We start from the raw sequence: 22,008 nt of genomic DNA, 5'->3' as shown, positions 1-22,008 counted from the left end.
GGAGTGGGACAGAGGGAAGGAGTGGGACTGAGGGAGAGAGGGGGGAGGGAGGGAGTGAGACTGAGTGGGAGGGAGGGACTGAGTGGGAGGAGAGGGAGGAGTGGGTGAGAGGGAGGGAGGTAGGGGGTGGAGGGGGAGAGAGAATGAGGGGGAGGTGAGAGACAGAGGGATGTAGCCCGTTTTAACGGGCTTAACGGCTTGTATATATATAAATGATCTGGAACGGAATACGACGAGTGAGATTATCAAATTTGCAGATGATACAAAATTATTCAGAGTAGTTAAATCACAAGCAGACTATGATACATTGCAGGAGGACATTGCAAGACTTGAAGATTGGGCATCCAAATGGCAGATGAAATTTAATGTGGACAAGTGCAAGGTGTTGCATATAGGGAAAAATAACCGTTGCTGTAGTTACACGATGTTAGGTTCCATATTAGGAGCTACCACCCAGGAAAAAGATCTAGGCATCATAGTGGATAATACTTTAAAATCGTCAGCTCAGTATGCTGCAGCAGTCAAAAAAGCAAATAGAATGTTAGGAATTATTAGGAAGGGAATGGTTAATAGAACGGAAAATGTCATAATGCCTCTATATGCTCCATGGTGAGACCACAACTTGAATACTGTGTACAATTCTGGTCGCAGCATCTCAAAAAAGATATAGTTGCGATGGAGAAGGTACAGAGAAGGGCAACCAAAATGATAAAGAGGATGGAACAGCTTCCCTATGAGGAAAGGCTGAAGAGATTAGGGCTGTTCAGCTTGGAGAAGAGACGGCTGAGGGGGGATATGATAGAGGTCTTTAAGATCATGAGAGGTCTTGAACGAGTAGATGTGACTCGGTTATTTTCACTTTCGAATAATAGAAGGACTAGGGGGCATTCCATGAAGTTAGCAAGTAGCACATTTAAGACTAATCGGAGAAAATTCTTTTTCACTCAACGCACAATAAAGCTCTGGAATTTGTTGCCATGGGATGTGGTTAGTGCAGTTAGTGTAGCTGGGTTCAAAAAAGGTTTGGATAAGTTCTTGGAGGAGAAGTCCATTAATGGCTATTAATCAATTTTACTTAGGGAATAGCCACTGCTATTAATTGCATCAGTAGCATGGGATCTTCTTAGTGTTTGGGTAATTGCCAGGTTCTTGTGGCCTGGTTTTGGCCTCTGTTGGAAACAGGATGCCTGGCTTGATGGACCCTTGGTCTGACCCAGCATGGCAATTTCTTATGTTCTTATGTTCTTTTTTGATTGGGTGACTAAGGAATTGGATCGTGGAAGAGCACTAGATGTCATCTACTTGGATTTTAGCAAAGCTTTTGATATGGTCCCGCACAGGAGGCTAGTGAATAAAACAAGACGCTTGGGAGTGAGTGCCAAGGTGGTGACCTGGATAGCAAACTGGTTGAAGGCCAGAAGACAATGTGTGATGGTAAATGGAACTTACTCGGAAGAGAGAGCAGTGATGAGCCGAGTGCCGCAAGGGTCGGTGTTGGGACCGGTCCTGTTCAATATCTTCGTGAGGGACCTAGCGAATGGAATAGAAGGTAAGGTTTGTCTATTTGCGGATGATACTAAGATCTGCAACAGAGTGGACAAGGAAGGAATGGAGAGAATGAGACGGGATTTAAGGAAGCTGGAAGACTGGTCGAAGATATGGCAGCTGAGATTAAATGCCAAGAAGTACAGAGTCATGCATATGGGGTGTGGAAATCCGAAAGAAATGTATTCGATGGGTGGTGAAGGACTGATGTGCACGGAGCAGGAGAGAGACCTTGGGGTGATAATGTCTAACGATCTGAAGTTGGCGAAACAATGCAACAAGGCGATAGCTAAAGCCAGAAGAATGCTGGGCTGCATAGAGAGAGGAATATCGAGTAAGAAAAGGGAAGTGATTATCCCCTTGTACAGGTCCTTGGTGAGGCCTCACCTGGAGTACTGTGCTCAGTTCTGGAGACCGTATCTCCGAAGGGACAGAGACAGGATGGAGGCGGTCCAGAGAAGGGTGACCAAAAAGGTGTATGGTCTTCATCGAATGTCTTATGAAGAGAGATTGAAGAATCTAAATATGTATATCCTGGAGGAAAGGAGTTGCAGGGGGGGATATGATACAGACCTTCAGATGCTTGAAAGGTTTTAATGATCCAAAGACAACGACAAACCTTTTCCTTTGCAAAAAAATCAGCAGAACCAAGGGTCACGATTTAAAACTCCAGGGAGGAAGACTCAGAACCAATGTCGGGAAGTATTTCTTCACGGAGAGGATGGTAGACGCCTGGAATGCCCTTCCAGAGGAAGTGGTGAAGACTAAAACTGTGAAGGATTTCAAAGGGGCATGGGATAAACACTGTGGCTCCATAAAGTCTAGAGGATGTGAATGAAGAGAAGAGGCATGGGGGTGGCTTGCGGGAATGACGACTACTACCTGGAGATAATACCTTTATTCAATAAACATACACACGGTTAATGCGACTCCAACATTGCTCTATGCTTCAACGGCAAGAGGAAATGTGGAAAATAGGATTTGCATTCACAAATAAGCGGGGAGTAGCTTGTTTGTTACGACGGTTACTACCCCAAACCTAATAATGCCTGATACTTCACTTTCACTGCATATCCAGCATAGCTCACTGCTTCAACGGCAGGAGGGAATGAAGTAAAGTGGAATTATATTCAGACAACCAACAAGGACTGAATTGCACAGTCTGGGTAAACAAATAAGCGTCGGAGTAGCTTGCTTATTGCAGCAGTTAATTACCCCTAACCAATTAAGCTAGATACTTCACTTAGATGCAGCTCCAGCACTACTCTCAACAGCAATGGCGTGGGTGGAAGTGAAATAGAACCAAAAGGTTACTAAGGGCCAAGAGTATCAGATAAGTATGAGAAAAAAAACAAGTGTGAAAGCTTGCTGGGCAGACTGGATGGGCCGTTTGGTCTTCTTCTGCCGTCATTTCTGTTTCTATAATCCCTGTGGCCACAGGGATCTCCCTTCAGTCTCTTTTTTTTTCCGCACAGCAGTTGCTTCACGGTTTAGGAGCTCTGTGAGAAACTTCTCACAACTTTCGTCAAGGAACTATTTGAAGTTTATCTTCTCAAAAAATCCCTCATCGGGGTCCCCCATCACGCTCCGTTCCCTCAGACGCTCGGTAAGTGTGTTTTCTGATACTTGTGGTCAGTTCCCGGCGGCTTACCGCTTCGGTGCTCGACGGTCACCGACCACACGCCTGCTAAATTTTAACATGGCGACTGGAATTAGAAAATGTCCCGAGTGTCCAAGGACCATGTCCATAACGGACCCACATGAAGTATGTGTTTTGTGCTTAGGCCCCTCGTACGACGTTAGTTGATGCCCTAGTTGTGCACAAATGACCCTCAAAGGCTATCGCACTCACCTGGACAAAATGGAGCAGTTGTTTGCTTCAAAACAGACTGCTCCATCAAAGCCAGTTCAAGTGCCACCGACCGTGGAGGAAACCATCAACCTCTGAAACGATTCGCCAAGAGCACCCTGGACAGGGTGACTATCCGTCACCAACTCCATCAAGGACATTGGCATCATCGTTCTCGGTGCCGGGGAAAGACTGGACCAAGCATAGAGGGAAACATCGACACCGGCACAGACGGGCATCCCCGACCGGTGCTGGCACCAATACCGCAGCGGCATCAACTTCCATCGAGCCGCCTGTGAAGAGGGCCCGGGGAGAGGAGCCCCCATACTCCTCTGGACCTGGGACCCCTAGGCGTTCCCCACAGATACCGGTGCCAGGCACCGAGCCTCCACGGGCTCGGCAACAAGGAGCTCCTGGCTATAAAGCTTGCATTCGAGGAGTGGCGGCCATGGCTCAAATGTGCTCAACATCAAATAACTGTCTTCACGGATCATAAGAACCTTGAGTATCTCCACCACGCACAACGTTTGAATTACAGACAGGCCAGGTGGTTTTTATTCTTCAACCGTTTTGATTTTGTGCTTAAGTATCGACCTGGAGATCGAAACACCTGAGCAGACTCGCTGTCGCGCTCGTTTCACTCAGAAGATGTGTCTGATGAACCACAGCCTAGCCTGCCTCTTACGCCGATCGCTGTGCCACCCATGCCGGCTTCCCGGGAGGAATTAAACTGCATGGTCCAAGAGGCAGTGCTTAAAGCCTTACAAGGCTTCCAATCACCACTGGCGCCGGCCCCGGAACCGGCTCCCTCGATGGTGGCACCGCTCCTCGAGCGCCTCTATACGTTTATCGGTGCCTTATCAACTCCTCTGCCACTGGACATTCTGGCATCAAGGCCTCCGCAGGGCCCGATTCCAGTACCGGGTTCCTTGGAGGAGGATGGATCGATTCCCGGCCACGTCCCTCCACAGGAACCATCGATGCCAGGGCCATCGGGGCTATCGGTACTCAAGCGCACCTCATCTGCTCCGATGCCCTCTATGCCGGCGCCAATTCCATCTATGCTTTCCCGCCCTCTGTTTTGGCATGCTACCTCCATTGGGAGCTCCACCGGGAGAAGGCGAAAGTCCCTATAATCCATGGGGCGATGCATCAGAGGACCTACTCTCAGAGCCTTCACTGCCAGAGGAAAGGCGAAGATCTCCTCCAGAAGACCTCTCCTTTGCCAGTTTTGTCAGAGATGTCTGATACTATACCTTTTACACTGGTCATGGAGGAAAATGCTCGCCATAAAATGTTGGAGGTCTTACAATTTGTAGATGCTCCAAAAGAAATAATAGCAGTACCAGTACATGAAGTTCTTTTGGACCTCATGCACTGCCTGTGGGAACATCCATGTATGGTACCCCCAGTCAATAAAAAGACAGATGCTACCTACCTGGTTCAACAAGCCCCAGGTTTTCAAAAGAGTCAGCTGCCCACCACTCTAGTTGCAGAATCAGCTCAGAAAAAGGCTAAACGATTGCATCCACATTCTTCTGCCTCTCCTGGTAAGGATCAGAAAGCATTGGATGAGTTGGGACGAAGGATTTTCCAAGGGTCCATGCTGATATCGTGAATTGCAGCATATCAACTATACATGTCCCAATTTAATAGAAATCTCTGGAAACAAGTCCAAGAGATTGCGGAGACACTACCACAGCAACAACAAGAAGCCTACAAAAAGGAATGGAAGCAGGTAAACATGAAGTCAGAGCTGCCTACAATTCTTTTGAAACAGCATCCAGAGTCTCGGCAGCAGGCATCAGTGCTAGACACTAGGCCTTGCTTAAGGCCTCAGACCTACGCCCGGAAGTGCAGGACAACCTGGCAGATCTACCCTGTACCGGAGACAACCTGTTCGGGGATAAGATCCAGGACTGATATGAATGAGCTAGTTGACAAGCTAGGAGTTAGCAATCTGTTAGGAATCTCCGTGCGGAGTTAGCAATCTGATGTAATGGCCCCTAAAGAAGGAGGAGTCAGCAATCTTGTAGTGTCTCAGATATCGTCTTGCTAAGGAGTAGCAATCTGTAATGAATCTGATATAGTTGTGGGTGGATCCCTGGGCCGGTGGCAGATGACCACACCCCCGAGAGGGACCACCGGCTAGGCTTGAGTATGGAGACACACACACTAGTTCTTTCATTAAACAGGTTTTTGAAACCACCAGAGGTGGCAGTAGTGAGCTGATATGCCCGGCAGGGCTGTAGTTACTCAGGTACTGGAACAGCAATCCAAGATGGCTGAGCTGTTGAGAAACTGTAGAAAGTGAGTAAGCAGAGTTCATGAATAGAACTAGATGACAAAACTCACATAAGGTCTCAAGGAAACTCAGGAGCTGGAAAGGTTTAGGCCCTTGAGGAGCAAGTACCTGGTTCCAGGGAAAGCTCTGAGAGAGCAATGGTAACTCACAATTGTTTGTAGCAGCGATAGCTTCCAAGCAGTAGAGAATCTTCAGAGTGTCCAGGAACATGGGCCCTCGAGGAGCGAGTACCGGTTCCTATCTGTAATCTGAAAGTAAAGAAAAAGAGCGAGGCCCCCTAGGAGTGGGTACCCCTGGTAAGTCCGAGGAGGCAGAGTAGCTTGGACAGCCGAAGCAAGTCCTTGCTAACTCAATTAGATAATGAAATAGAAACCTTTAAATATTGGAAGCGGATGATGTCATTTCAGGGGGACGCCCCTGAGGTTTGCACTCTTGCTGGTACTTCAGTCAGAGCGCACGCCCTAGGTCTTTAGGCAACATGGCGGAACTGCAACGTCGAGCCGGTCCAGGGATGCCGGAGGAAGACAGCATAGAGACGCCATGGCAGCCAGCCGTCCATCAGACCTGGAGGGAATCGCCACAGAGGTAAAGAGGGCGGAGTGAGGACGTCGAGCAGCGACGATCGCAACAAGGACGCAGTGGCCCAGTTAAAGGACCATCATGAGACCCTGCACCAGTTGTCAACTATCTCCCCAGATGTTCCCTCCGTAGCCCGCAGGTCCACGCGTAGAGAACCTAAGAAGCAATTCTACAGGCCATGTAGATATTACCTTCCTGCATCCTGTGCACGATCGGCTCGGGCACCTCAGAGGGGACATGCGCGCCAAGCGAGAACATCTAGACCACAGCCAGCTCCACAAGCTGGCCCTGTGGCTGGATTTTGACTCTTATCCAGAGAGCAGCAGCCATATTCCAGTGGGGTTCCGCCTTTGCCACTTTGCAACAAATTGGCATCCAGTCATCATGGTCCACTGGGTATTGTCCATCGTAACCCACGGTTACCATCTAAATTTTTCAAAAATGCCCCTGGATTTCCCACCCACTCTATCCTGGAGTTGGGACGACCACACAGGAAAACTCGAGTCGGAGTTCTCAACCCTTCTGTCAGTCAGAGCCGTGGAACCGGTTCCACCGAATTAGCAGGGAAATGGGTTCTACTCCAGATATTTCCTAATTCCAAAAAAGACTGGCGGCCTCCGGCCTATTCTGGACCTCCGTGCCTTGAATGCCTTGCTTCTCAATGGATGGTTCAGGATGGTTTCCCTGGGCACTATGCTTCCTCTACTTCAACAAGGGGATTTGCTCTGCTGTCTTGGCCTTCAAGACGCATATGCCCATATTGAGATCTCCCCTCCTCATTGCAAATATCTGCTATTTGTGGTGGGCCGGCAGTCATTATCAATACAAGCTACTACCATTCGACCTAGCCTCGGCGCCTTGAGTCTTTACGAAGTGCCTGGCAGTCGTGGCTGCGCAATTACACAGCACAGGCGTATACGGTTTTCCATACCTGGACGACTGGCTCATAAAAAGCCAGACAAAACAAGGAGCCCTCGACTTTCTCGGTCTCACCATAAGGCTTCTAAATGAGTTGGGATTTCTAATAAATTACCCCAAATCCCAATTGACACCATCTCATCTTCTCTCCTTTATAGGAGCAGACCTAGATACGACACTGTCCAGAGCATTCTTACCCAGCGACTGTGCAACTACGCTGTCCAAACTTGCCAGCTTTATCCACCGTCGAAAAAGAGCCTCAGTTGGCCAGCTACTAAGGTTGCTCGGCCACATGGCAACAACAGTCCATGTCACCCCATGACACATCTTGCCATGAGAGTGACCCAATGGACTCTGAAATCGCAGTGGCAACAAGCAACTCAGCCACTGTCGTCCATGTTCCTAGGTCTTCCAGCATCAACAATTAGGCCATTACAGCTTCTACAGAATGCCGCCGCTAGAATATTGATGGGAAAAAGAAAAAACGAGCACATAACACCAGTATTAGTAGCGTTGCTACCAATTGAGTCTTGCATTCTCTTTAAAACATTATGTACCTTACATAAAGTAATCTTTGGCGACCAAAACGACTGGTTGAAAGCTGCAATACGGCTACATACGCCACAAAGGAGCCTAAGATCAGCAAACAAGGGTTTGTTGTCACTACCCTACATTAACACGGCCAGACTAACATCAGTACGAGAGCGAGCTATTTCACTAGCAGGCCCAAAACATTGGAACGAAATGCCTCCCGAGCTAAGAATACAGTCTAATTTTTGAAAGTTTTAGACGGAACCTGAAAATCTGGTTGTTTAAGAGAGCCTACAACATAGCTGAGTGATCTTTTTTTTTTTTTTTACTAAGCCTACTCTTTCATACTGTTCTTAATTATTTTATGAATTTTAGCTCCTTGTTTTGAAAATTTGTTTTATTGTATTATGTATGTCTTTTAAGAATTTTACTCAAAGATGTATTTATTTTCTTAAATTGTAAACCGTTGTGAAAGTTTTTACTAAACGACGGTCAAGAAAACCTATTAAAGAAATAAATAAATGGTACACATAACCAGCCAGCTTCATCTGTCCCTTTCCTGGTAGACACATAAAGCCAATTTACAAGTGGGGCTTCCCTTCCAGCAAACGGCTCCTCAGTTGACCTTAACTACGGACGCCTCCAACCTAGGTTGGGGAGCCCACGTCCAAGACCTTCAAACTCAAGGGACTTGGACAAAAGCCAAAACAACCCATCAAATCAACTTTCTGGAGCTTCGAGCGATGCAGTACGCCCTTTATGCATTTCAGAATTACCTCTCCAACAAACACACAACCAAGTTGCAATGTGGTACCTAATCAAACAGGGGGGCACGGACTCTTATCTGCTTTGCCAGGAGGCAGCGCAGATTTGGGCCTGGGCCCTGTAGCACTTATCTAGCAGGCACACAGAATGAACTGGCGGACCACCTGAGCCAACACTTCCAGCCCTGCAAATGGTCTCTGGATCCCTCGGTTGTGAGCAGAATCTTCCACCGGTGGGGTCATCCAACCATCGACCTCTTTGTGTCCAGTCAGAACCACAAGGTGGAAAACTTCTGCTCCCTGCACAGGGACCGGCATGTACTAGCCAGGGATGCCTTCGCCCGTCCCTGGAACAAAGGCCTGCTTTATGCATATCCTCCGATTCCACTAATAAGCAAGATTCTCGTGAAGCTACAACAGGACCGGGGCTTAATGATTCTAATAGCCCCGTACTGGCCGTGCCAAATTTGGTTTCCCATACTTCGCGACCTTTCTGTCCAGGACCCCATTCGCCTGGGCACATCACCCAACCTTATAACACAGAATCACGGCAAGTTACGACACCCGAACCTCCAGGCCCTCTCTCTGATGGCCTGGATGTAGAAAGGCTGATACTACAACCACTCAACCTTTCTAGTGTCGTATCTGAAGTCCTAGTAGCTTCACAGAAGGCTTCCACGCGGAAATCCTACCACTCTAAATGGAAGAGGTTTACCTTGTGGTGCACACACAAGGGCTTGGACCCCTTTTCTTGCCCCACATCGAGTCTATTGGATTATCTCTGGCACCTCTCGGAATCTGGTCTCCAGACATCATATATCCGAGTGCACCTTAGTGCCATCTCTGCTTACTATCAAGGAATAGGGGATGCCCCGATAACAGCGCAACCCCTGGTAGTCGCTTCATGAGATGGTTAGTACAACTTAAGCCTCCTCTATGGCCACCGGTCGTGGCATGGGACCTCGGTGTCATGCTTGCACGGCTCATGCACACTCCTTTTGAGCCCTTGCACTCCTGTGAGCTCAGATACCTTACATGGAAAGTTCTTTTCCTAGTAGCCATCACATCTGCTCGCAGAGTGAGTGAGTTACAGGCCCTTGTGACCTACTCACCCTACACAAGGTTCCTCCATGACCGGGTGGTTCTCCTTACTCGGCCTAAATTCCTTCCTAAGGTGGTAACTGATTTCCATTTAAATCAGTCCATAGTCTTGCCCACTTTCTTTCCAAGACCTCACGCTCACCCAGGTGAACAAGCTCTCCACACCTTGGAATGTAAGCGTGCTCTTTCGTTTTACTTAGATCGCACTACAGCCTACAGGAAGTCCACCCAACTCTTTGTCTCTTTTGATAAGAACAGATTTGGGAATGCGGTGGGCAAGCAAACACTGTCAAACTTGTTGGCAGACTGCATCGCATTCTGTTACTAGCAAGCAGGCCTTCCACTACAGCGACGAGTGAAGGCACACTCAGAGAATGGAAATGTCAGTAGCACACTACCGTTCCGTACCGATTGCCGAGATCTGTAAAACTGCAACATGGAGCTCTCTCCACACATTTGCAGCGCATTACTGCCTGGACAAGGAAGGACATCAAGACTCTGCCTTTGGCCAATCCGTCTTGAAAAACTTATTTCCAGCAATAATCCCAACTCCTTCCACATCCATCTGCTGTGATTTTCAGGCTGCCTCATTTTTACCAACAGTACACCAGTTGTGCCTGTTGCACAAGTTGTATGCTGTTGGTCCAAATAAATATGAGTCAGCCTGTAGCTTGCTAATCACCCATATGTGAGGACTACCATCCTGCTTGTCCTGGGAGAAAGCAGAGTTACTTACCTGTAACAGGTGTTCTCCCAGGTCAGCAGGATGTAGTCCTCACGAAACCCTCCCGCCACCCCGCGGAGTTCTGTCCGAAACTGTTTTATTATTTTATTTTTTCGTTCGCACCTTTTGCTACAAATGAGACTGAAGGGAGACCCCTGTGGCCACACGGATTATGGCATGCTGGGCATGCTCAGTTTACCAGTCAAAGTTCTAGAAACTTTAACAGAAGTGCTCCGTGACAGGGCTCCATTTGTTGATGTCACCCATATGTGAGGACTACATCCTGCTGTCCTGGGAGAACACCTGTTACAGATAAGCAACTCTGCTTTACGCACACTTCACCTGGCGTGTGCAGAGCTGCCACAGAAATCTTGTGGGCTGTGATCAGGCACAATAAGGGGCCAGACATGGATGGAGAGTAGGGAACTGAGGAGTTGGAAGGAAGTAAGGAAGGACTGGAACAAGCCCTGCAGTGAGGAAGGAAGAAGAGGGAGGAGCCACCAGGAGATGAGAAGCACGGAGGTGCAAGAGATTGGTGGATGACTCTGTCAGGCCAAGGGACTTGCAGACATCCCTGTTTTAGCCCATGATTTTTAATGGGCTTTTAACACTGGTGGTATGTCCATTGATACATTTTTATAGATAGATTATAGATATCCTCCTTAGTAAAAAAAAAAAAAAAGTAACTAGGTAAGTAAATTTGCTGGCCAAAATTTAGTGAATAATGGATGTTTTTGTAAAATTGAGGTCACTGCTATTATTCTTCTCCCCATTCACTCAGTTTTGGAAGGGAAGTTTAAAATATGCAACAGATTTGAAATAATGGAACATATTTCATTTTTTTGATTTAGATGGGTTTCTGTTCTTATAAAGGGTACACTTTGTTTTCCTGATCAGCTGTGTTCCACTGCACCTAAGAAGGCTTGGATTTTTAACTTTCAGAATATTTTATACATGTCAAAAGTTTGTCAAGCCATTCTCACTGTAGGTAATTAATCCTGCAGCTTGTTTTTTACAGCTGGCTCAAGAATGGAAGGAGAAAAAAAAGAACACACCCTACCAGCTATTCCTCTGCTCTAACATGCAAGTTAATCCTGCTGATTACAAGGGTGAGGTGTTCTTCAAAAGCAAAGAATCAATGCATGTCTTTTGCGTAGAGAATGAGAATTTGATTTTTAACATGTAGAGTGTTTCCTGCTAGTTAAATTATAATATGCAGTGCCTGTAAAAGGTCTTAACTGTTGTACATTTTTCACTTTCTGCTGTCTAATGCTTTTTGATCTGCTTTTTTTTTAAAGTAGAAGTTTGTGCCACTGTTCTACACAACATACTCGTTATTTTCTTAGTGAAAGAGCAATGTATTTATTTAAACAATTTGTAGCCCGCTGATCCACAAATCTCAGCAGGTAACAGGATATATACATAATTAAAATCAATATAGACAACATATGACTAGTACTTATTACATATCACAATAAACAAAATAACATAAACAAACATCCTAAGGCATAAAGCGAGGTGTATGGCAGGAAGAAGAGTAGCATGAACAATCCAAAACATCTGAGGGGTATGATAGCAAGCACAATGGCATCAACACCCCAAAGTATGCTTACTGATTATGTACGCTAACAGGATAATTTTTAAAATAAAACAGAAGCCCATAAACACACTCGTATGAGTTTCGCACACGTTTGTGAATTATAGAAATATTCCAAAATTAAGAATATTGTAAAAGCATCTTAATGGCGTAAGTCAGGGTGGCCAACTCCGGTCCTCAAGAACCAAAAACAGGTCTGGTTTTCAGCATATCCACAATGAATATGCATGAGATGGAATTGCATGCACTTGTATGCAAATCTATCTCATACATATTCATTATGGATATCTGAAGACTAGGCCTGTTTGTGGCTCTTGAGGATCAGACTTGGTCACCCCTGGCATAAGTCTTGACACCCTTTGTCATAGCAAACCAAATTTAGTTCAATTAAAAACAATTCTTTAAAAAAAAAATTGTCTTAAGACTAACATGCCCTACATTAAGTTAAATAGAACCCACATGTGTCCAGTCATGGTAATGAGTTGATTTGAATACTCCTGGATGAAGATGCAAGCTGTTTGTTGTATGAAGTGAATTTAAAGCCGAAATCAAAACATGACAAACGAGCTGCTGAAAACTCCAGGATAACTTTATTCAAAGGTAAAGATGGAGGAAGGCTATAAGAAAATTTCAATGTGTTTAAATATCCTTTGAGACACTGTCAAGTCCATCACTGTAAAGTGGACACAATTTTAGGTGAATTTTAAAAGCCTGACGCGTGCCAAAACCAGGAAATAAGATGGATACGTCAGCCCAGCATATGCTGAGCAGATTTTAAAATCCACCCGAGTACACAAGTATCTCTTGGTACACTCACAAATGAAAAAGTCCAAAAAAGAGGTGGGGCATGAGTGTTTCTGGGTTTATGAATGAAACCAACTCTTTAAAAACTTGTGTGTACAAGTGCGCACGCCGGGATCCCCTACCACATAACTTTACTTCTGCTATGGTTGGCGTGTAAGTCCTAAAACAAAAAAATATAGGCATGTCAGCAGGGCTTTAAGGCTTGGGGTTAAGAGAGGAAAAGGAAGGCTATTTAAATAGGGGTTATTAGAAAGTCCTAACCCTTACTTGGGCAAACTGGGAACCAAGTGATTTAACTGGTAATTAAGTTGGCATGCATTTTCTATTAAATCCACTCACACGATAGAAATGGCATTTGCACGCACATGTGCGCATCCATATAAAATTGTGCACACATGTATATGCGTTCAGCCTATTTTATATCATGTGCGCATATATGCATGTATGTTATAAAATGGCTACATCTCTGGAAGTGAGTAGGCATAAGCGCATACATGTGTGCCTGTGGTTGGTACTAGTTACCATCTTTAGCGTTACTACTACTCTTCTACTGCCCCCTTCAATTCCTTGAGTGAAGATCAATTAAATAAAGAGGATTGGTATGTATAGCTTTGGGAAAGCTTTGTACTTAAAAAGTTTGGAGAAAGGTGAAAAAGTGGGATATAATCTTTGTTATGGTTAAGCGATGTTTGGGTGGATTCTTGGGTACTGTCGCAGATGAGGACAGGGAGGAGCCCCATGAGGCGCCACAGTACTGAGCTAAATACAGACGCACAAACACAGAGTTTAGTTCTTTTATTAAACAGCTTGTAGTGTACCACTAGTGGTGGCAGTAGTGAGTCTGGAAATAGCAGTCTCAGGACCCTCGGCAGAGGGGACCCTTCTCACCCCATTGGTATAGGGGAATTCCGGTGCAGGTTTCCCAGCAAGGTAGTACTGTGGATGAGATAGACTGAGGGTTAGATTACTCAATAGATGGTTGCTGTTGGTATGTGATTCCACCAGTTTGAAGAAGTTAGGTAGCGGCACCGAGGCAAGGAGAGCAGGCCCTCGAAGAGCGAGTATCTGATCCCTGTAAGGCACCTGAAATAAAGCAGAGGGCCCCCGAGGAGCAGGTACCCAGGTTAACAATACCCCAAAGGGCAGAGAGAGAGCTTCCAGTGGCAGCACGGAAGCGGCAGAGAAGCTTAGAACCGGCCGAAATCAATCCTTTGCTAACTCAACGAACTAGCAACTTAGTACAGGCTATATACCCGGATGGCGTGACGTCAGTAGAGGGGAACGCCCCTGAGGTTCGCGCCAATGCTGGAATAAAGACGTGCATGGCGGGAGGCAGCACCATAGCCTCTCCGGCGTCCCGGGAATGGCTATGGTGCTGCCTCCCGCCATGCTCCTCCCAAGGGCCTACTAGGGTGCACGCGCGCACGCCACCCACGTTTTGTAGACGCAGCGGCAGCCATTTTCCCTAGGGATGTGGGAGGAGCCGTGAACAAGGTGAGGCAAATGGGGTGAAGCCGTCTAGCACCAACGGTCGCAACACTTTAGAATTTGTGTGTGTCTGAGATAATAAGCAAGCCAGAAGTAATTCTAATGTCTGTCTTTCCCACCCCCTCAACTCTTGATTTTTAGGCAGGAGACACTTTCATATTAAAAATCAATCAGGCTCTTATCTAAATCATACTATTGCACCAGCCCTTATTAAATTCACCTGTAAATGTAAAGTACTCTAATTCCAACTCCCTTAGAATCCTAAACTTAACTAGGAGCTCAACAAAATTAAAATGAGGGCAGCAGTCCAGCAGCAAGAGGGGGGCTTTCCAGTCTTTTGCATTGATTGTCACATATATGATTTTTTTTTTACCTGCTGGTGAGAGATTGCATGTGTGCACTCTGTGCAAAAAGCTCCTGGCTCTCAGGGAACGAGTCCGATCTCTGGAGGCTAGAGTGACAGACTTGGATGAGCTGAGGCAGACAGAGAGGTACATAGATGAGACCTTCAGGGACATAGTAGCAAAGTCCCAAAACCAGGCTGGCAGCTTCAGTGCTGCCTTGGATCAGAAAGGTCTCCCAGTAGAACATCACCCTGGTGTAGCAGGAAGTGATCCTGTAGTAAGGACCTGCTCTCCAGGTGATGTATTGTCCTCAGTGCGAGGACATGTCTTCTAGGGCTACTGCCCAGGAGGGAAGGGTTAGGCCGCCATCATCGTTGGTGATTCAATTATTAGAAATGTAGATAGGGTGGCTGGTGGACGTGAGAACCGCTTTGTAACTTGCTTGCCTGATGCGAAGGTGGCAGACCTCACGCTTCACCTAGATAGGGTTATAGGCAATGCTGGGGAGGAGCTGGCTGTCGTGGGACATGTGGGCACCAATGACATAGGAAAATGTGGGAGAGAGGTTCTGGAAGCAAAATTTAGGATTTTAGGTAGAAAGCTGAAATCCAGAACCTCCAAGGTGGCAGGTCCCCAGCGGCAGGCAGAGCTCTGGAGTTTCAATGTGTGGATGAGACAATGGTGCAGGGAAGAGGGATTCAGTTTTGTAAGGAACTGGGGAAACTTTTGGGGAAGGGGGGAGACTTTTCCGAAAGGATGGGTTCTGCCTTAAGCAGAGTGGAACCAAGCTGCAGGCACTAACGTTTAAAAAGAAGATAGAGCAGCTTTTAAACTAGAACAAGGAGGAAAGCCAACAGTCACTCAGCAGTGCATGGTTTGGAGGAATGTTTCATTGAAGGATACTAATTAAACAGGAGAGTTAGGGCATACCAACACAGAGGTTCCAGTAAAAGCAAACATAGTCTATGTGCCTATATGTAAAAAAATCACCTGAGCTAAAGATTTCCAAATTATCCCTATCAACTGAAAAGCAGGTTGTTAATACAATCAAAAAACCACATTTTGAAATGTCTGTATGCCAATGCCAGAAGTCTAAGAAGTAAGATGGGATAGTTAGTGTATAGCAGTAAATGACATAAAACAAACAGCACATCGCCCTGCTAACACTGTCCCTATAGTAAAGCATAATGGTGGCAGCATTATGTTGTCAGGTTGCTTTGCAACAGTAGGGACAGGGAGGCTTGTGAAGATCAAAGGGAAGTTGAATGGGGCAAAGAATAGGCAGATCTGGAGGAAAATCATGTCCTAGGATTGGTGAGAAAATTTGCATTTCAGCAGGACCAATAGTCCTAAGCGTAAAGCTAAAGCAACAGCAACAATGGGGTGGCTCAGCAAGAAAAGAATTAATGTTCTCAAGTGACTCAGCAAAGCCCATGTTAGAATCCAATAGAAAATATGTGGCAGGACTTAGACTGGAGTCCACAGATGATTCTCAACCACCTTGGAAGAGCTTGAGCTCTTCTGCCAAGAAACATGGGCAAAAACTCCACTATCCCACTGTACAAAGTTAGTAGATGCTTATCCTAAATGACTCTTGGCTCTTTTTTGCTACAAAGGGGGCTTCTACCAAGTATTGAGTCAAGGGATATGAAGACTTATATAATTAACGTTTTGGGGTTTTTTCTTTATTACTTTTGGAATATTTTTATAATTTTCTGTCGATAAGCAGGCTGAATTAGTCCTGCTATTTGGGTGATGTCACTGGCGCACTCAAGCGGACACTTTCTTCAAGATTCAAATTCTTTTGTGCTGCGCATGCGCGGCATTTCCTGCACGCAACTCACGGTCACTCTTCAGTTACATTTTTTTCCGCGCTCGAGCACGGACATTTTTTCTGCACACACTCTTCAGGTATATTTTTTATTCATGTTAGCGACTCTGAAACATCACTTTTCAGTGCTATTATGGCTTCGAAAAATCCAGGCTTTAAATATTGTCAGTGTGGACACGTAATGTCCATCACTGATAATCACAATTATTATTATATCTGCCTGGGCCTGGACCATGACCAAGCATCATGTAGGGATTGTGGACAAATGTCCTCCGGAGCACAAAGGCAATGGGCCTTAAAAATCGCCAGCCTTCGGGAGAATCATTCACCAGCGTCAATTTCTTATGCTCCCACTCCAGGTTGTTCCATTCAATTGTTCCTGAGCTTGGGGATGAAGTCTCAACAGATCCCTAAATAATCCTCTTCCGTAGAACCAAGGCCCAAGAAACACTGCTCCAACTCGGATGGTAAAAAGTTAAAGTTCGAGCAAGCCCTGCGTGGACCTGACACAAGTGCGTCGTCTGCGCCACAAAATACTCTGCGTACGATGTATGAGCTGAAGAAACAGTCTATGCCAGATGCTGTGCCGAAATCAATGCATGATGCAACAATGCCATCAAGTCCTTCCAAACCGAAATAGTCCTCCTCTACGCATATTGCACCACATCCCAGCAAACGTGACATATCAGCACATTCTCATTACACGACTCGCAACACATCGACGCATTCTCATCACTCAACTCGCGCCACATCAATGCATTTGCACCATCACTCTGCCTATACGGCGCATGAGGAACACCTATCGACACATGAGTCATCCAAACAGAGAAACAAAATATCTCCATCTAAATTTCAACTCACAAGGGATCCCATTCTGGATATCTTGTCACATCCTCGTGGGTCTCCCCACAGAAACCACCTTCCATTAGCTCTGGTTCCTCACAAAAAGTCCGATCGGAGTGCTCAGGGCTTTCATCTTGCTCTCAATGAAAAACATCACATTTACAAGACATACTTTCTCCAAGCAGACTGCCGCCTCAACAAGAGCAAAGTTCTTGGACCCCTCAACCTTCCTCAGAAATTCTTGCTGCGGGCATACACCACCGAAAGACGTCCTCCCATCCTTTACAATTAAAACTACAACCACAATAACATCTCGTTCTCAGGAAGCCATAAACCAAATTTTTGCAATTATAACAAATCTATTCTTTTTTTTATAATTCAAACTTTGAGACCACAGAAAGTGTACAGCAATATGATATAATAAGCTATATCCCAGGCAGTATGTCTCCATTTACAAAATTAAAGGTCATATTTGTATAGTCATATAAAGAAAAAACAAACTAACAACTATAAGTTCTGCCACAGGCTGCTTCTACATAATTAGTAACTTATTTTGACTCTCTTTACATGTTACATGTCAAAAATGTGTATGCCTTATCATAACACAATAAGACTTATAACTCCATTTAGTCTCTTTTGTCATTATTAACCCAAATCCCAACCATCCCCTCTCCCTCCCCCCCCCCCCCCTTATAATCTGCATATGCAAAGAAACCATGCCTCTCAAGAGAGTCTGTTGGATAGGTATGTCTTAAGGGGAAAATAATCAATGATTTAAGTTTGTGTAGTTCTCCAGTTCAGATAAGGGGACTGTGTTTTTTTAAAAATGCTGATACCCTTTTATTTTTGTATGCAGTTACTTTGCACAGTCGATAAAGTTCTTCTCTGCGAGTCTGGACTAACGCTAAAGTGGGCACTGTACATTCCCTCCATTTTCTGACCATTTCACATCTAGCTGCTGTAGAAATGAATTTTATTAGTTTCTTTTTGACACTTGTTCCCTTTAACATATGGTTCATTTAACAGCGCTGTTTTGGGAGTAAATATCTCGCTTTTAACAACAACACTTAGCCAATTAGAGATGTCCAGCCAAAATTCTTTTACAAAGCGACAATTACACCACAAATGGTAAAATGTACCATGTTCACCACAGACCTTCCAGCATTTATCTGATACACTAGGGTAGATCTGGTGAAGTTTTGATGGAGTATAATACCATCTATATAAAAGTTTAAGACCATTTTCAATTGGTGTGGTAGAGATCAGATCTTTACTAATTGAGCGATAGGTGCTGGTACAGAAATCATCCTCTTGTTCCTGCCTCCCAGACCTGTGCAAAGACTGGCTTTTGTTTAATTTCCTGGTTCAACAAGTTGTAAATTTTAGACATTATTTTCTGTGTTTTATCCGCTGATTTACAATACGCCTCAAACATGGTAACATTTTTAGTAAGGTCCTGTTGTATCGATGGGGTCTGTAAAGTGTCTGAGTTGCATATAATGAAAATATTCAGAAGAGGGTAAATCATATCTTGTTTGTAAAGTGCTAAATTCTAACATACCATGGGATTCCCAGACCTGAGCACAGCTATGGATACCCTTCTTTATCCAAGTAGAAAAGGATTGAAAAGCCAATCTGTCCAAAAAATCCATAGGGTGATAGAGGAAGGTATAGAGGAAGGTATTAATTGACCAGGATTTAGGACCTGTAATGGTAAGCTTCCACCTGTCCCATGTTTGTAATGTATGTAGAATAGGTTCAGGGAAAGACTGAATTAAGTGGCCAAGTCTTTTTGGATTGCCACAGTAAAACCTGTAAAGGCATGCGGCCTATAACTTCTTGTTCAAAGATCGCCCATGGTTTATGTGGTGTCGTCTTATGCCAATCGATAATAGCTTTTAATTGAGCAGCAGCATGATACCACAGAAGATTAGTCACCGCCAGGCCACCTTGCATTTTGGGTTGGAATAAAATCCTTTGGGTTATTTTGGGATGTTTTCCTTTCCAAATAAATTTTATTAGCCTGCGTTGCCATGCTTTTAGTGTCTCTGATGGGATATTATAAGGAATTGTTTGAAAGAGATAGCTAAACCTGGGAAGAACATTCATTTTTAGTGTTGCAATATGGCCTAGCCATGATATGATAACAGTCCCATTCTTCAAAATCACGGTAAATGCATGCAATAAGAGGTGGGTAATTAAGCTGAAATATATCTTCGTAACACCAATATAGATTCCTAAGTATTTAATTTTTTCTTTGGCCCATCTGAACTGGAATCTCTGTTTAAGATCTTTTACCTGGCTAGCCAGGAGGGTTATATTAAGGATCTCAGATTTATCACAATTTATTGAGAACCCAGAAACAGAGCTAAATTGAGCAATGTCCTTGTCAGTCTCCAGGAGAGAAGTCATGGGATTCATAATTGTAAATAAAACATCGTCTGCGAACATTCATAATTTTGATGAGAACTCACCCACATGAATTCCGCTAACCATGGAGTTTTCGTGGATCTTTTGAGCTAAGGGTTCTATGAATAGGGTGAATAGAAGCAGGGATAGAGGACATCCCTGACGCATGCCTCGTCCCACTGGAAAGGTTGCAGAGTATTCCCCATTAGCCTTAATACAAGCCATAGAGTCGAAGAGCTTGTTTAACCATTTGAGGAAGAAAGTGCCAAACTTCAATTTTTGAAGTACTTTGAATAAATAAGGCCAATGAATTAAGTCAAAGGCCTCTTCAGCGTCCATGGCCATAATTAGAAAGGGGAGCTTTTGCTATTTCGCCCACCATATAGAGTCCAGAATTTTACGGACATTGTCCGAGGCCATCCATCCAGGAATGAATCCAGCTTGATCAGAATTTATAATATGTGCTATAAAACTATTAAGTCTATTCGCTAGAATTTTAGCTAGTAATTTTAAATCTTATATTAAGGAGGGATATGGATCGATATGAACCACAAATCATGGGTCTCATCCAGGCTTAGCTATTACCGATACCCCTGCTAAATTAGAATTTGAAGATAAGGATCCGTCAGAGCGCAGCACATTAAACATTTTGGCTAGTGGGTGGACCAATTCATTTGCAAAGCACTGATAGAAACGGGCTGAAAAGCCATCTAGGCCCAGAGACTTATTTAGCTTTAAGTGTTTAATTGCCAGTGTAACTTCATGCGGGGAAATATCCTTGTCTAGGAAAACGCTTTGATCGTCAGTCAAAACTGAGAATGATGTCCTTCAGAAAATGGTCTATGGATTCTGGATTGATTGTTGAATTGGCCATCGGTAATGAATGTTCTCGCTACACAGGAGTGTTGTTGCTGGTTTCAAGTCCCGACGTTTCCTGAGGGTAATGGGAGATATATCTGCAAATATTTGTATACCATCACCCTCTTGTTGCAGTGTTTGTTTACGCACCATTGAGTAGTTACATTCTTTGACTGCAAACTCATGAAAACATGCGACAATGTCACACGGCCTTTTAATTGGTTTCGGGCCTAGGGCACAATGGGCCCTTTCAATCTTTATGTGAACCTCTTTTTTGAGGAGTGTCGTATTTTTGGTATTTCCTCCACTTAAAATATCTTTGCACATCTGGGTTACCACTCAAGCACTGTCCGAGTATTCAGGTGTATCAGGGACTCCACAGAATTGTAGATTTACTCTCCATTTTCTATTTTCCATATCTTCTAACTTCATAGCAAATTGAGATATCTCTGCAGACATAGTTTTATTATCTTTTTGCAGGGTACTCAATTTTTCCACCTGTGATTCTGTTAGTGTTTCATACTTGAAGAGGCAGTGGCCCATGTCACTTACTACTTCTTTTAATTCTCCCCCCAGCTCCATGACCTCAGTTTTATATGTTTTTATGTCATGTTGCAATTCCCAGAACCAAGTTTGGAATTCGCCTCGGGTTGGGATTTCAGAGTCAAGGACAGGCTTTTGCTCCTCTTGGCTCTCGTTGGAGTTGGCTCCGGGTTCCTCCACCATCTTGACCCTCTCGGCCAGGGAACCTCCGGCTGCTTTCTTGTAGGAAAACTTGTGAAAATCAAATGATTTTCGTTGGATCAATATCTAAATATGTTCTGCATTTGAATGAGATAAAATACGCTTATAATTCACCCTGGATGTTTACGATATTTGCTGGCTCGATCCGGCATGGTACAGAGCCCCGATTTAAGCATCCAAATGCTCCGATGATGTCCTATCCTCTTCATAACAAATTTATTCTCAACTTTACATTCGCAAGTATCACCACCTCATTTTTCAAGTTTAGCAGGGGATGCTCCTCCACACACCTCCCCTAACTCACCACCCTCTCCCAACTCAGAGGAGAAACTAAGGGCAAGATTCCCTAGGTGAATGTTCCCTGGAAAGCTCTACTGGTGTACCCTCTGATCCACCAGAAGAACTTCCTGACCATTCCTCACCACCTAAAGACCTCACCTATTCTCGTTTTATTGAAAAATTGGGAAACCTCCTGGGAGTGGGAATCAGAAAACTACCAGACCATAGGGAAGAAGTTTTTGGAGTTCTTAAAATTCTAGATGTTCCTGCTGAACCATCAGCTTTACCGTCACACAAGCTGTTAGACTGCGTTCTCTCAAAAACTTGGAAATCTCCCCAGTCAATACCTCCTGTTTCTAGGAAACTAGATCTGAAATTCAGATTACAGAAATCTAATACCTATTGAGTAGTTCAGCTTCCCCATGCGTCAGTAGTTATGGAGTCAGCGATGAAGCAAGCGAAGAAGACCAAGCTACATTCTTCTTCTCCTCCGAT

General features: G+C 44.7%; 1 protein-coding gene across 1 annotated transcript in view; it reads left to right on the top strand.

Annotated features, from left to right (window-relative positions):
- Nucleotides 1–22,008, top strand: part of SETX (senataxin) — a 383,775-nt gene that overhangs the window by 171,935 nt on the left and 189,832 nt on the right. The window contains 1 exon segment of the mRNA XM_029613495.1: nucleotides 11,335–11,425. Coding sequence (XP_029469355.1) covers nucleotides 11,335–11,425 — 91 coding nt within the window.

Source organism: Rhinatrema bivittatum, chromosome 8, assembly GCF_901001135.1.
Source record: "Rhinatrema bivittatum chromosome 8, aRhiBiv1.1, whole genome shotgun sequence".
NCBI classification, from domain to species: domain Eukaryota; kingdom Metazoa; phylum Chordata; class Amphibia; order Gymnophiona; family Rhinatrematidae; genus Rhinatrema; species Rhinatrema bivittatum.
The sequence above is the reverse complement of the archived record's forward strand: the minus strand, read 5'-3'. Positions and strand labels throughout refer to the sequence as shown.